This window comes from Sus scrofa, chromosome 7, assembly GCF_054392235.1.
Source record: "Sus scrofa isolate SSC_HxYL_T2T_F1_AM1 chromosome 7, Sscrofa_HxYL_maternal_Yorkshire_Landrace_v2.0, whole genome shotgun sequence".
NCBI classification, from domain to species: domain Eukaryota; kingdom Metazoa; phylum Chordata; class Mammalia; order Artiodactyla; family Suidae; genus Sus; species Sus scrofa.
In genome coordinates, this window is record NC_139389.1 from 107,341,385 (window position 1) to 107,358,737 (window position 17,353).

General features: G+C 40.5%; 1 protein-coding gene across 11 annotated transcripts in view; it reads right to left on the minus strand.

Moving 5' to 3' along the window:
* Positions 1 to 17,353, minus strand: part of DPF3 (double PHD fingers 3) — a 314,102-nt gene that overhangs the window by 287,518 nt on the left and 9,231 nt on the right. For 5 of the 11 annotated variants that reach the window (XR_014811143.1, XR_014811139.1, XR_014811142.1 and 2 more), the window contains exon 2: positions 3,734 to 3,919. The exons of the other annotated variants lie outside the window; for them this stretch is intronic. Coding sequence is in view for 2 of the 5 variants with exons in the window: in XM_084969787.1 (XP_084825913.1) it covers positions 3,734 to 3,816 (83 nt within the window). In the remaining 3 variants the exon portion in view is untranslated. The remainder of the gene's footprint in view (positions 1 to 3,733; positions 3,920 to 17,353) is intronic. 11 annotated transcript variants of the gene reach the window in all.

A 17,353-nucleotide genomic window follows, 5' to 3' on the forward strand; every position in this document is an offset into this window, starting at 1 on the left:
AGTCCTCCCTCAGTCCATCCACATGGACACCGTATCTGAAATCCCGGCAGCTTTTACAACCTAAATCAAATCAACTGGCAAGGTCCTCCTGCAGAGAAGAATTCTGAGAAAGGAACAGGCCGAGGACAGGGGGAACTTCCTTCCACCATTACCTCCATGGGGAGCAACTAGAACCACGTTGGGACTGAGACATCAATGAACCAATTTCCCTTCAGACTGTACCCACCCTCTCAGCCATTTCCTAGGTTAAAAAAACTTTTCAGCTGCAAAAGTGACTGCCCTGAGAGCCCCCAAAGAGGGCTTTCTGCAGGGTATTGCTTTAAGCATGGTGACACTCCAAGGCACCTGTTTCCCTCACTCACACCACTGACATGACCTCAGGCTTCTACTCTGTCATTAGGCAGGACTCATCCAGGAGAAGTGGAAGAGCCAAGCACAGGAGAGCATTCTCAGTCCGGTTGTTCTGCAGATATTTACACCACCATATAAAAATAGGTGTCCACAAGCAGGAGATATGGACAGAAGCCACAAGACCTAAAATGTCCCACACCCTGGCAAAGAGGGGGACAGAGGCCTGCTGAATTGCAGATGTTTTCTCTTCTGACGCTCTAGGCGATGAACTCTAGCCTGCACAGCTAGCTGCAAAAGGACCGCAACTCCATATTTACTCTACTCAGGAGGAAAAAGAAAGGAGGTGAGAAAATGTTCCTGGAGTCCACAGAGGACCCAGTACGTTTTAAATGCATCTAAGCCAACAGGGGCAGCCAGCCTGGGACCGCTCCCCCAAGAGGGTCTGGAACAGCAAAGAAAATAATAATAGAGGATGAGTGAGGTGGGACTGCTAGAAAGGAGACAAAAATGGAAGCAACTGGTTCTGGTAAAGAAGAAAAGCAAAAATCCAATGAAATGAGATTATTACAGTCTAGACAAGAAATAAGATTTATTTTGGTACCTGGATTCCCAGAGTCACCATATGTTTTCTGTTCTCAGCAACCAACTGATTTTATCCCGGCACAACAGACAAAACTTTGTATAAATTCCATATTGAAATAGTTGGAACTCACCGATAATTCTGAAAACCAGGACTATTTTCTAAACACAAGTGGGCTCACTCAGAATGACTCTGAAAACCACGTTTCTAAAAAGGCTTTTTATAAATCTGATATTAAATACTTTAATTGTATCCATTTCATAGCTTGGATATAAACCTAGGTAGATTAAATAGATCTCTAAGTAGTCACTTGCTACTTTTAGCTTTCACAGATTTTTATCCATAGCTATATTAAAATATACTTACGAGTCCCTGCTGTGGCTCAGCGGGTTAAGAAACCAACTAGTATCCATGAGGATGTAGGTTTGATCCCTGGCCTTGCTCACTGCGTTAAGGATCAGCAATTGCCACAAGCTGCAGCGTAGGTTGCAGAAGCGGCTCATCCCACAATGCTGTGGCCTGTGCTGTAGGCCAGCAGCTGAGGCTCTGATGTGACCTCTAGCCTGGGAACTTCCACATGCCACGGGTGCAGCTGTAAAAAGACAAAATATATATACATACACCACCTTTTGTTTATCCATTCATCTGTTGATGGGCATGAACATTATCCAGATGAATGGATAAACAGAAGGTGGTGTATCCACACAATAGGATATTATTCAGCCATAAAAAAAGAATAAAGTACTTACTGATACATGCAATGACATAGATAAATTTTTTTTTTTTTTTTTTGGCTGTGCCTGCATCATGCAGAAATTCCCAGGCCAGGGATCAAACCCATGTCACAATTGTGACAATGCTGCTAGGCCATCAGGGAACTCCTACATGGATAAATCTTGAAAACGCTATGCTAAGTGAATGAAGTCAGTGGCAAAAGACTACGCTCTATATGATTCCATTCATATGAAAGTCCAGCACAGCGCAACCCATAGATACTGGAAATATATTAGTGGTTACTCAAGGCTGGAGAGGACAGGTGCAGAGGAATAGGAGGATAGTAGCTAAAGTATACAGGACTTCTTCCTGAGGTAATGAAAATGTTCTAAAAGTGACTATGGTGATGGTTACACATATCTGTGAATACAACAAAACCCATTCAATCATATACTTTAACTAGGTGAAATTGTACAATATGTGAATTTATATCTCAATAAAGTTTTTTCTTAGTCTCTATTCATAATAAATGCTAGAAGCCCACTAACCCAGAAATTTCTATGGCCATTTCTTAGAACTGCATTAGACAGTAGAAAAATAGTCTACTGGAGGGAATTCAACTTTAAACGTGACAATTCTATATTCATATTAGCCTCTTACTTCAAACCAAGTAACACAGAAATTCCTTGCCATGAAAAGCTTGAACTCTTTAAGTTATAACTATGACCAAAGAAATGAGCTCATGAACAGAAATTATGAAGGCCTCTGGATTTCTGGTAAGTCTTTCTATAAAGACAAATGTAAGTATTGTAATCTTATATATTAGCTACCTTAGGATGCATCCTAAGGTGAAATCTCATAAAGCAAGGACTGAACAAATAGTCTATATCACGTAATGACCAAAGCTACTCTTATCCCAAGTTTGATTTCTTTTTAATCCTTAGTTATACTGGGTGCAGGAGGGCTGGTTTCATCAGTACTAGGGTCCATTTTCATTTTTATAATGTTTTTAGCTAGCATTTATCATAAATTGTGGCTTTTGGTTAAACTTTCATATGGTAAAACCAAGGAACATGACAAGGAATGATATGACTAGAAACACAGATGAAAACACTCTAAGAGTATGAAAGTCTGAGAAAAGAGGGAGGTCCAGAAGCATAATCCTTGAAATTAAATCCTGGTTCTTACAAGGTACACAACCTCTGGCCTGTGATTTAATCCTGAACCTCAGTTTATTCATCTGTAAAATGAGGACATTGATACCAGTGTCTAAGGGTTGCTGGAAAGAACACACGTTGATAGTGTAAGTAACATAAAGAGGAGCAACCAACAACCGACCATAGTCAACACTTGAGAAATACTTCTCCCTTCTCCTTAGAAAAAGGATGAAAAAGTAGGTACTGGTACAAGTACCAGCACAAAGGTACAAAGGTACAAAAGGTACAGAGGTACAAAGGAAAAGAACAGAAGATAAGGGATTGTGAAGTTCAGGGGAGTCAGAGGGAAATGATCCTGGGCCTAAAAGGGTGGCAAGATGTCCCTGTGCTCAAGGGAAAAGGGCATTAGAAGTAACAGAAAGCAAAATGAGAACCAAATTGGCCTGTCAGTAAATTCTGTGAATTTATAAAGGAGTTAGTCCTTCCAAGAATTTCCTATGGGGATATCATGGAATTAGATGTGGATGTGGTGGATGACAATAGGATGTGATTAAATGTCATATCTAGGATGTGAGCACTGGCAAATCACTCGCTGTTAGCAGGAATATTTCAGGGATTCCTGAAATGTTGATTTTCAAGGAGAAAGCTGTAATAGTAACCAACATCTAGTACATGTTAGAACATATTCTCTTTTGACACCCCATTAGAAGGAGGATGGAGTTGTACAACCCTTCTTTACTAAAAAAAAAAAAAAAAAAAAAGCCAGTGTCTTGAAATAATGCACAAAATCCAAGGGCCCAAATTTGTTACTGGCAATTGAGCGCCCTCTAGTGTCAGTTGGTGGGGAAGACAAATTTTGAAAGTGGCAAAAGTTAGGAAATCCTGCAGGGTTCCAACCCTGGAAGAAACTGCCAACAACAGCAATGTTTACCTGGATACATCCCAGGCAGAAAAGAGTTGAAAAAGCATCAGGATGATACAGGTGAGTCCTTCTGACATGAAGCTCTGGAACATCGTAGGTATTCACAAAATGTTTGTTGAATGATTTAATGGCATTAAGTTCATGGCAGACAGTACCGTGTCATTACAGGGCATTGACGTGTAATGAGTACGCCACCTGTCAAACAATACAGAAATGGAAAACTTGATTGTCAAATTTCAGGATACTTTCTGAGTGATGCAGTTGAGTAAGAACCACGGCACGGTCACCAGGCTGAAATTAAGGAACTGCTTCACCGGGTCAATCAAATGTGCATGGTACCATAAAAGCAAGTCGCCTTTTCCTGAGTTTCAGTGAATCCTTCTACAAAGTTGAGGGAAGTGGGATCATAGTTTGCCTCTAAGAAAAGATTACCCATAATCCCACATACTGTTAAAGCAGTAAAGCATAGTTGATTTATTTGTCATCCATGCTGAGTCAGGTGGAGAAAAAATGCCCAGTTCCACAGCCAAAGCTATTTTGGCATTAAATCTATTATTCTCTATGAGGGGAAGAAAAATCAACCACAGAGACTTACCTCAAATCACTTGCCAGTCCAGTTTCTTTTGTTGCCAGAAATTTATTATTAGTGGATTTGGCAATATATGGAGCAAAGACTCCCTGGCTATTCCAATTTTGCCCAGGAGGATTGCAGGTTGGTTTTTGTTCGTTTGTTTGTTTGTTTGTTTCGGCCACACCCATGCCATGCAGAAGTTCCAGGGCCAGGGATTGAATGCACACCTCAGCGGGACCTGAGCCACTGCAGTGACTACACCAGATACTTAACACACTGAGGCACACGGGAATTCCAGATTTTTTAGGGGGAAAAAATCCCCAGCCCTGGCATGCAAGGATCTACTTTGATCAGAATACCTGGATTGCTGGGATAGTCAGCAAGGCACTGGAACCTTCATTTTCTCTGCTTTCAGAACTTGCAGAGACAAAACCTATACAACTTCAGTGTGAATGTATGACAGGCACCATGTTAATCTCTTCATTTATGAAATCTATGACACCCTTAACTTCTTTCCATGAGAATCTAAGTTTTTTTCTTCAGCCCATATTTATGGCCCCTGAATGGTCAATTACTTGAAATTGAAGATCCAGCAGAATGGCCTAAGATGCCCGGCCCTGCCTTTTGGAAAAGCTCCACAGGCCACACCTCTTGATGGTTGATGCTTCCCATGACTATCCCTTTGGCCGAGAAGTCAGACAGATTTATGCCTCAGACATTCTGGAGAGAGGTGCCCACAGCACAGATTGAGAACTCAAATGATCCCAATCTTCTTTCCAGGACCAAGAGAATAAAGGGAGACCAGATGCCTTAAATGCATCCAGGGAACATGGTGCTGCTAGGAAATGGATACAAATCTGTCCCTCAGACAAAGCCCTTTCCAAAGTGAGGCAGACAGGTGAGCGCTGGCAGTAAAAAATTCAGGCTATCACAGGTCAGCACAACTGACTGGTTTCTGTTTTAAAAGAAATGGGGAGGAGTTCCTGTCGTGTCTCAGTCGTTAGCGAATCCAACTAGGAGCCATGAGGTTGCGGGTTCGATCCCTAGCCTCGCTCAGTGGGTTAAGGATCCAGCGTTGCCATGAGCTGTGGTGCAGGTCGCAGACGCAGCTCGGATCCCGCGTTGCTGTGGCTCTGGTGTAGGCTGGTGGCTACAGCTCCGATTTGACCCCTAGCCTGGGAACCTCCATATGCCGGGAGTGCGGCCCTAGAAAAGACAAAAAAAATAAATAAATAAAAGAAATGGGGAATGAGGTAGGAGAGGGGCAGAGTCCTTCTGCATTTGCTCTGCACTCCCACAATTGTCATTAAGCAACATGGTACTTTTAAAATCTGGAAGCCCTGCAGGGGGTTTCTTTTGCTAGTTGACAGCTAGCACAGGAGGAATTAGGCCTTCTCATCTCCTGCCATTCGGGGCTCCAGACCTTCCAACACTAGGAGTGTTCCCCCGGTGGATGGGTCAAAATAGCTTATCCAGAACTCTAGGAGGATGAAGGAGGTACAAAGTAATGGCATTCTAAGACTCTGCTCTCTGAACTACAGAGGTCATACAGGTGATGGGACTTTATAACTGGATGAAACAAAACACCAAACCCAAGAGCAAAATCCCCTAATTCATCCTCATCATAGTATTGAAATGGTTTTTTTAATTATTAGAAATAGACACCCTTGGAGTTCCCACTGAGGCTCAGGGGTAACAAATCCAACTAGTATCCATGAGGATGCGGGTTCAACCTCTGGTTCAATCTCAGTGGGTTAAGGATCTCAGTGGGTTAAGGATCTGGCGCTGCAGCAAGCTGCAGACACAGCTCAGGCCCCACGTTGCTGGCGTAAGCCAGCTGCTGCAGCTCCAATTCCACCCCTAGCCTGAGAACTTCCATATACCACAGGTGTGGCCCTAAAATGACAAAAAGAAAAAGACACCCTGGACAAATCTGCGAGATATACCATAGAACTATACTTTCTATGTGTCCATACCCAAAAGAGTAACACATGATTTTATTGAAAACCACATTTATTTAAGGAAATCACACGGGGGGGGGGTTGGTTTTGTTTTTGTTTTTTTGTCTTTTTGCCATTTCTAGGGTCGCTCCTGCGGCATATGGAGGTTTCCAGGCCAAGGGTCAAATCACAGCTGTAGCCACTGGCCTACACCACAGCCACAGCAATGTGGGATCCGAGCTGCGTCTTTGACCTACACCAAAGCTCACGGCAACACTGGATCCTTAACCCACTGAGCAAGGCCAGGGATCGAACCCGCAACCTCATGGTTCCTAGTCAGATTCACTAACCACTGAGCCACGATGGAGCTCCCATAAGTATTTTTAATATTCTATCAAATCCCTAAGTCTCATCATGAGGCAACTATAAGTAACCATTGACTTAATTTTGCCACCAAATAGAACTCGTGCCCTCAAGTTCACAGTGTTGAATTAAGTATTACATACAAAGTTATTCACACAGTATCTCATAATCTTAAACTATTTATCAATACCATATATTAGCCATTTCAAAAGAAAGTGTGTACTGTACAGTCAAGCCCAACCTATGAGAAAATATTGATATAATAATATAAATTACACGTCGTGCTTCCCAAGTAAAAGCTCTGCTCTAAAGCACTTCATCCACATGAGCCCATTTAAATCTCTAACGACCCTCAGACAAATTCTCAGGCTGCTCATTTTACAGGCAGAAAAGTTTGGGGTTTTTCTTCCTTCGGTTTTCAAAAGGGTAATGGAATAAAAGCAAATCCAGGCTAACTACCTGCATCAACTTGAAACTAGGTCAACAAGTTTCCCAATCTCTAAACCCCAATCCAAGTAACTCTTCTCTCAAGTCCAAAACAAAAAGCAATGAATTTTATTCTCAAATCTAAAATTTGCAATGCTGAGTTTGTAACATCACATAATGCTATTTTCATTAGCCATCTGCAAAGCAAGCAGGAAACCTCTTTCTCAAATGGATAAGACTCTATACTTTCAAAGCAGCAGGCAACACTGAACCAGTGAACCCAGCTGCTGGAGAGGTCTCCCAAACTCTTCCGTATACTGTCCTTTCCCCTCTCATGACCTTCCAACCTCCGCTGTGTTCTCCCAAAAAGAAAAAACAAATATCCCAATACCCAACCTCTACTGAAAGTTTCTAAATGTTTACAAAAAACAGCAAATTCTGCTGACACAGTGAAACCAACCAAAAAAAGGTACTATAACAAATATACGTGCAACTTTAAACATTTTCCCACCTGCCCCATAATTTGCGATGGAGTCAGTACTTCAGAGCAACAGATCCTTTGCATTGTTCATTCTTTTCCATCCCCTTTTTGGGCCGAGTCCCCTCCAACCAACTATAAATAAGAATGTGTGTGTCATGGGCCATTTTAGGATTTCTAGTTTGATGTTTATTTGGTTTTTGTTATTTTTATTTTCAAAACGAAAATAACTTCATTTCCTTCCTGGATATAAAAACAATACATGTTCATTATAAAGAATTAAAACAATATATAAAGAAACAATCGTGAAAATAAAAGTCCAGGAGTTCCCATCGTGGCACAGCAGAAACGAATCCGACTAGGAAACATGAGGTTGAGGATTCAATCCCTGGCCTCGCTCAGTGGATTAAGGATCTGGCGTTGCTATGAGCCGTGGTGTAGGCTGAAGATGTGGCTTGGATCTGGCATTGCTGTGGCTGTGGTGTAGGACAGCAGCTGTAGCTCCAATTCGACCCCTAGCCTGGGAACCTCCATATGCCATGGGTGCAGCCCTAAAAATATAAAAAATTTTAAAAATTAGAAAAATAAAATTCCACTGAAATCTCATCATCCTAACGAGTGACACTGAGGTGAACTTCTTTTGGGGCATTTACATACACACATACATATGTGCATACACACCTACGCACAAAGAGTCCCACAATTTTCCAGGAAACTGGAATTATATCATACTTGCTGTTTTTATCCTGGGCAAACTTTTCCCTCTTTTCCTCTCTTTCCTCAACATTAACAAGCTAGAGTGTGTCCACATACAGTTCCTTTTGTTATCATACACACTCACAAAGACATATTCACATACAGCACATATTTAGGAGGTTTTTTTGGTTGTTACTTGCCATAATGGAATCATATTACACTCATTTTGCATCTTGCTTTTCTCACTCACCAGTATCTCATGGAACTGTCTCTCAGACATCTGGCAAGGCTATAATTCATTCCATTTAATGACCATGAAATATTCTATGGAGTAATAAATTTTAATTTTTCAGCCATTCCCTGATTAATCGCCATTCACCGTGTTTCCAGTTCTTGGCAGCTACAAACAACACTGCAATAAACATTCTCACACACATGTCCTTACAAATTAGTGCTTTTATTTTTATGGAATAGATGCCTAGGAGTAGGAGTCTGGGGTCAAGGGGAATATGTATTTTTAATTTTAATAGATATTGCCAGATTGCCTTCCAAAAGGGCTGGAGCACTTTACAACCTCAGTATATGAGAGCACACTTCCCCCACATCCCTGCTGGCAACAGGTATCATAGCTTAAGTTTTTGCCAGTTCACTGCTATAAAGCAATATTTTATTATTAATTTGCATTTCTTTTAGTCCAGACCACAGCATGCCTTGTGTGCTTGCACACAGTGAGATGGGGCTAAAATCCAGCTCATAAATAGCTTGTAAAACCCAGCATCTCTGCTGTGTTCAGTGCAGAAAAGACAGGCCCTGATCTTTTCTAGTTTATGGAAGTTTCTGCCAATGGCCTTGTCCTGACCACCAAGAAATCTGAGCATCTTTTTATATGGAAGAGGCTATCTGGATTTGATCTGTGCTCATTTTTCTATTGCATTACTTAGTATTTTTATTGTCAATTTATAAGAGCTAAAATTTGTTAAGATTAACTTTATAGAAATTAAGTCTTTTGGAGTTCCCATCATGGTTCAGTGGAAACGAATCTGACTAGTATCCACAAGGACACAGGTTCAATCCCTAGCTTCGCCCAGCGGGTTAAGGATCTGGCATAGCCGTGAGCTATGGTGTAGGTTACAGATGTGGCTCAGATCTAGCATTGCTGTGGCTGTGGCATAGGCTGGTGGCTACAGCTCCAATTCGACCCCTAGCCTGAGAATCTCCACATGCTGCAAGGCCCTGAAAAAAAAAAAGAAATTAAGTCTTTGACTACCATCAGTATTACAGATATTATGATTTGCCCGCTTAGTTTATGACACCATTTATAATATAAAATGTTTAAAAAATTTTAGTCCAATATATTTATTTTTTCTAGGTTTCCAGTCCTGGTTAAAAATATCTCCTCAATCCTCAGAAAATACATGTAGCCTCCTAAATTACCTTATAAAATATTTATTTTTTACATTTATCTTTTTTCCATCTGGAATTTATTTGTGGATATAAAGTAAGCTAAGGGTCCAAATTTACTTTCTTCTGGCAGAATAACCAGCTGAATCAATGACATTTAAAAAGTAGTTCATCCTTCATCTACTGAATTCAGGTGCTTCCTTTGTTATGTATTAACCCCTTGTGTGTAGCAATTCTAGATTCTCAGTTGCAGTCCACTGCTCTAATAATTCAGTACCAACAATTCTTATACTAATAAGTTCTGGTATCTTTTTTTCCACGGTATCTCAGTTATCCTTTGTGTAAAGTTTTAGATTATTTGATCTAATTAATAAAAACCCTATGGGCACCCCAAATGGAACAGTATTAAATATATATACTGTTTTGTGGAGAAAACATTCTAAATTACTATCTTTATATCCAAGAACATGACATGCCTTTGCATTTATTCAGATCTCTGTATTTTTATACTACTAATAAGAATATATTACATTTTTCTTTATCAAGGTCCTATGTCTTATTAGATTTATATCTAAGTATTTTATTATTTTTGTTGGTATTGTAAATGCAATGCTTTTTCCCATTTCTACATCTAATAAAGATCTTGAGCTTTACACTTATTTTAAAATCTATTCCCTCTACCGAATTATCTTATCTTTCTTTAACTAGTCTCTCAGTTTTTCTTTGTAATCCTTTCATCAGAAACAAAACAATAATATTTCTGTTTTCCAACTTTCCAAATTATAATGGTGCTTTTAATGGAAATTATTTTCATATTTCACCATGAAGGACAATATTTACTGTTAGTTTTTGGTAAATAGCTTGTGACACATTTGTTTCATTCTATTACCATTAGAGTTTTATTAGGAATGAGATAAATTTTGTCAAATGCATTTTCAGCAGCTATTGATATGATTATATGGTTTTTCTCCATTATTTAAATAATGGATTTTATTGAGAAATGTCCTGATAGTAAATGTTGTTGTTATTCTTGTGTGCGTGTGTCTTTTTAGGACCACACCCACAGCATTTGGAAGTTCCCAGGTTACGGGTTGATTTGGAGCTGTAGCTGTCAGCCTACAGCACAGCCGTGCCAGATCCATGCCGTGTCTGTGACCTATACCACAGCTCACTGCAACACTGGATCCTTAACCCACTGAATAAGACAGGGATCGAACCCTTAACCTCATGGATACTAGTCAGGTTCGTTACCTCCAACCCACAATGGGAACTCGGAATGTTGAGGGGTGTGTGTGTAAAGGGGAGGAAAATTTCTAGGTTCTTTTTGCTAGATTCTATTTGCTGATATTTTATTTAATACTTCGGCCAATAAAGGAATTCTCTTGTGGCACAGCAGGTTAAGGATCCTGTGTTGTCACTGCTGTAGAGAGGGCTCAATCACTGGTCCGGGAACTTGCACATGCTGTGGGCATGGACAAAAAATTTTCTGAAACACATATTCATTCGTGAGACCAGTCTATAATTCTACTTTTGCACTTTTTTTTTTTTTTTTTTTTTTTTTTTTTTTTTGGCTTCTTAGGGCCGCACCTGCAGCATGTGGAAGTTCCCAGGCTAGGGGTCAAATCCGAGCTGCAGCTGCCAGCCACAGCAACACAGGATCCAAGCCGCATCTTGTCTGCAACCTAAACCACAGCTTAACGCAACATCAGTTCCTTATTAACCCATTGAGCAGGGCCAGGGACTGAAGCAGCATCCTCATGGATACTAGCTGGGTTCACTTCCACTGAGCCACAACAGGAACTCCTTGCACTACTTTTATCAAATTTGGTTGTAAAATTATACTGGCTTTGTAAAATGAATTGGAGGATTTTAATTTTTTCTGTAAACTGGAATATTTTAAATAACATCAGAAGCATTTATTCTTTAAAGATAATATGCAGCTTTGAACTTAGCTGGCCCCCTTTTATTAAAAGTAGATTTTATTAAATGTAGATTTTGAGGAGTTCCTATTGTGGCTCAGTGGAAACAAATCTGACTGGTATCCATGAGGTCACAGGTTGATCCCTGGCCTGGCTCAGTGGGTTAAAGAGTTGGCATTGCTGTGAGCTGTGGTGTAGGTCACAGACACGACTTGGATCTGGTGTGGCTGTGGCTGTGGAGTAGGCCAGAGGCTACAGCTCCAATTCGACTCCTAGCCTGGGAACCTCCATATGCTGCAGGTATAGCCCTAAAAAGACAAAAAATAAAAAATACGTAATGGTAGATTTTGAATCATCTTTATGATTTCTCCTATGATAAGTAATTTAATCTGGTTTTTCATTTCTTCTTGGGTCAAATCTGATTGTTTATTTTTGTTTTGTTGTGTTTTCTTTTTGCCAGCATGTGGAAATTCCTAGGCCAGGTATCAAACCCACACCACAGCAGTGACAACACTAAATCCTTAACCTGCTGCACCACAAGAGAACTCCCCATTTGCCTTTTTTTAGGAAATAATCCGTTTTCTCTAGGATTTCAATTCTGCTGCCATAGTTGTATATTATAGTCTCTCAAAATTCTTTTGTACTATGCTATACCTCCCTCCTCATTCCTAAGTTAATTTTTGCTCTTTCTCTTTTTCCTTTCAATCCCCTCAAATCAAATGTATATGAGAAACAGATGCATTATAAGCCACATTCAATACTGTGTTTTCCTATAAATTATGTGTATATGGTATGAAATTTAAAAGATAAAAAGAATATATAGTGAAAAATAATTCTTTATACTCCTGTTCCCCAGCCACCCAGCACCCTCCTAAGACACAACCATTATGGTGTATTCTGTTTCTTATTTCTTTCTCTCTCTCTCTTTTTTTTTTTTTTTGCATTTTAGGGCCGCACCCACAGGATATGGAGGTTCCCAGGACAGGGGTCCAACTGAGGCTTTGGCTGCCAGTCTATGCCACAGCCACAGCAAAGTGAGATCCAAGCCACATCTGCAACCTACACCACAGCTCACGGCAATGCCAGATCCTTAACCCACTGAGTGAGGCCAGGGATTGAACCAGCAACCTCATGGTTCCCAGTCGAATTTGTTTCTGCTGCACCATGACGGGAATTCCCTGTTTCACATTTCTTGAAGGTTACTGCTTATCTCATTATCAGTCTTTCTTCATTTTAATATATGCATTTAAGTATTTAACTTCCTCTAAGAACTACTTTAACTGAATCTGAGGGTTTTAATACACTGAGTTTCTAAATTATTAATGTTTTCACCTAACGTTCATTGTGCTTTCTTCTTTGAATCATGGGTTACACAGAAATGGATGTCTTAAGTTGTAGATATATTATTTTTCTCAATTATTCACTCCCTCCTAAGCAGAAATAGGCTATTACATGCCCATTCACTTTGCAGTTGACTATGTGGCTTTTTTTTTTTTTTTGCTTTTTAAGGCCACACCTGCAGCATATGGAAGTTCCCAGACTAGGGGTCAAATCAGAGCTACAGTTGCTGGCCTTTGCCATAGCAACACAGGAGCCAAGCCTCGCCTGTGACCTACACCACAGTTCATGGCAACTCGGGACCCTTAACCCACGAAGCAAGGCCAGGGATCGAACCCGCATCCTCATGGATACTAGTTGGATTTGTTTCCACTCAGGAACTCCCCAACTAAGTGGCTTTCTTGGGCCCACGTTATATGTATGCTATACTGGAACAGAGCTTTCACATTAATTGTGTGCTTAGCTTTTTGCACTCCAGTGCTTCTGCCACAAGACATGTCCCACTTAGAAACTGCTCCTTCAGCCCGGATCCCAGAATAAAAAGACACACAGAGCAGACCTGAAGCTAACCCATATCTCAGATTGAGTGGAGCTACAACACCAACGACATTAACATGAATGAAAAATAGATGTTATAAGTCAAGAGTGTGAGATTGTCTCTTTCCAGGATAAGCTAACTAAAGATGCCTATATGATTTGCATACACAAGGGGATTTTTTTTTCCTAGTTATCTTTTTGTTATTGATTTCTGATATAACTGCTTTTGGTCACAAAACACATAGTATTATTTCAATCATTTGAAGTTTGTCAAGGATTGCTTTATAGCCTATTATACTCCAAGTTTGGTAAATACTACTTGGTCCTGAAAAAATACGTATTCCTGCAATTATTGGATGCAGTGCTGTATATACTGATACATCCATTAAATTAAGTTTGCTCACAATGTTGTTCAAATCTTTCACGCCCTTCCTGATGTCCTATCAATTATTGAGAGACAGGCATTAAAATAGCCCATTATTACACATTGGCCAGTTTCTCCTTGTTCTGTCAATTTTTGTTTTATATATTTTTATATATTCAAAGGTAGATTAAACACTTCGGGGTATAATTCTTACAAACAAGGACATTCCCCATAATTAACCAAATGCAAAAGCAGAAAATTAACATTACACATTATCACTATTTAATCTAGAGACCCATTCAAGTTTTGTTAATTGTTTCAATAATATATTCCAGAAAACTTGAAGATCCAATTCAGGTGACATGTTGCATTAAACTGTCATAGCCCTTTAGTCTCCTTCAACCTGAAATAGTTCCGCAGACTTCCCTTATCTTTCATGATTTTGGAACTTTTGAAGATTATAGGACAGCTATTTTGTAGAATTCCCTTCAATATGAGTTTTTCTGGTGCTTCCTCATGATTAGTTTCAAGTTAGGTGTTTTGAAACATCACAAAACGTGATGCTGTGTCCTTCTCACTGCATATGATCAGATGGTACGCAATCGAGATTTGTATCATTACAGGTGACATTAAATGATTACATGGTTAAGGTGGTATCTGCCAAATTTCTCCACTGTATAAATTACCCTTTTACACTTTCCCACTTTGTAATTAATTATTTTAAGGAGATATCTCAACATTTTATATGTCAACATTATATATATATTTATATATATACATGTATATCCTTACCTCATCAAATTTTTACCCTCTAGTTTTAGTATCCATGGACATTTCTTGGCTGAACTATTTCTATATGGTTGACAAATAGTGATTTTCTAACTCCATTATCCCTTCTCCATTTATTTGTAGGCATTCTACTCTTGGAAAAATTTTTCTCCTCTCTTTGTTTATTCATTGAGTTAGTTAAATCAGTATGGACTCAAAGATTCCTACTTAGTCAATGGTTGAGAATCCATTACTACCATCATTCATGCTGATGCTCAAATAGCCCCAGATTTGGCCCCTACAAGCCCCTTCACACTGGATATTTCAGATTCACCTTAGACTTTCTCTGCCCTAACCCTGGAATCAGGAATTTCTAAAAAGCAAACCAACAAACAACAACAACAGCAAAAACAGGTTCCATTTACTAGAAAGTAGTGTTTAGGAACCGAGATCTGAACACTAAATATGCTTATTGCTATTAGGGTGTTGCTTGCTGCTCCCAGGCCCTCCCAGCAGCCAGAGAGATGGAATACATGTGTGTATACACATACACACACACACACACATTTACATCTGTATTTGTTATTCTATGTATACATATTGGAAACCATGATTTCGCTTTAGTACCTCAATTCCAATCTAATTTTCTATCATTCTACATTTATAGCTCCCTTCTCCAACAGTACAAACCCTGTCTCCCATTATCCTCAATATGCGTGTTATGGGCTGAGTTGTGTCCCCCTCCCAATTCACATGTTGAAGCCTTAACCACCCCCCCTCCCCCACTCCCGTACCTCAGAATGCCACTGTATTTGGAGACAGGGCCATTAAAGAGGTGATTAAGTTTAAGTGAGGCCCTAACTTTAATTTTAGACCCTAATCCAATCTGACTGGGGTCCTTATCAGAAGAAGAAATGTGAGAGAGACACAGAGACTCGGAGAATATATGTACAGAGAAAAGACCATGTGAGGGCAGTGAGAGAGAGGGTAGATCATCTGCACGGCAAGGAGAGAGGCCTGGGAGAAACCAATCCTGTCAACACTGTGATCTTTGGACATCAAGCCTTCGAAACCTGTGAGAAAATAAATACATTTCTGTTGTTTAAAGATACCCAGTCTGTTGTATTTTGTTATGGCAGCCCAAGCAAACTCATACTGATCAATTCCTGCCCTCCCTCCCCACCCTTCCATGCCAGCTGCAGTTGGTAACCTGTCTCCCAGCACTGCCCCCCATTCTCCCCAGCCTACTCCTGGGCCCACTCTCCAGCAGCCTTGCTGCTACTAATATCATTAACATCCCTTGTCTTCTTATATAAGCCCTCCTTGCCCCACTCAGGATCTGACACCCCCGTCACATGGCTATTTATTTCGCTTAGCCTTACTTAGTGACTTCTAGACCAAACTCACCTTCATTCTTACAAGGTATATTTCACCTCTTCCAGGCCAGCTTTCTCCAGAAGGAAGGCCAACTAGAAAAACAGGTGAGGCTGCAAGGATATGTCCAATTTATTACCCATATTGCCTAGACCTGCGTCGCCAGGACGGTCCTATAGAAATCACAAAATTCTCCAACAACCAGACCTGATTTCAGTATTCATACAATATAAAAGACTTTCTTCCTTCTGCTCCCTTTTGAGTCCACCTAGGTTCCTGACTGGTACCTCACTCGCGTAGTCTGACAATCTAGCTCCCCTCCACACTCATTATAATTGGGGGACCTAGATGCTTCTTCCCTCCTGGTGATGCCAATTGAAGCCAAGGAAATATGAATCTTTCATTTTCCCTGATCTTTTTTTTTTTTTTTTTTGGCGGGGGGGGGTCTCTTTTCCTTATTTAGTTACATCTCCTTATTTCTAAAACATTATTAGACCTTTTATATTTAACTATACTGCTCATCAGAGTGGGCACGAGGCTGCAGAGATCTGTGTCAGGAACACTCAGATATGCAGGGAGGAGAGATGAGAGTTTACGTAGCTCTCAAAAGGCAGAAAGTCACCTGGGATCCTGATACTCCAGGTCCTAATTCCAGTGTCACCTCCTCCTAGATACCAGGACGTATCCCAGAATTCTTCCACTAAATTCTGCTTTGACTGGCACTAGCCTGACTGGTTTTCTGGTGCTTTGCACAAAGATGAATGATTAGGGCATTCATCCACCTGTAAGCCTCAGTCCATCTAACCCAAAACATCCTCATTTAAAATCAGCGGCGAGGGAGTTCTCGTCATGGCGCAGTGGTTAACAAATCCGACTAGGAATCATGAGGTTGTGGGTTTGATCCCTGGCCTTGCTCAGTGGGTTAAGGATCTGATGTTGCCGTGAGCTGTGGTGTAGGTCGAAGATGCAGCTCGGTTCCGCGTTGCTGTGGCTCTGGCATAGGCCAGCGGCTATAGCTCAGATTCCACCCCTAGCCTGGGAACCTCCATATGCCGCAGCAGCGGCCATGGAAATGGCAAAAGGACAAAAATAAATAAAAATAAAAAAAATAAAATCAGCGGCGACAAATGCTTTGTGATGGATTGCCTAGGCTGCCTTAGGCAAATTCTGAGAGGCATCTATTCCTGTAGCAGTCTTGTGTTCGTACAAATTCAGCATTCTCTGCCAACCAACTGGCCACACAGAATCTCAGGGTATCTGCAGAGGCTGGTGGTTTGGTCTTATGGTTCAGGGACCGGTGGATTTTGTCACATTTATTACATGTATATTGCACTGTGATGGACCCTGTTCATTCTGAAGATCTCCTCCATGGTTCAGCACCTACAATGCATATTTACTGAGCACCAGAGAGTGTGAGCTTCCACCAGAGAGTGCCAGCTCCGACAAAGAAACCA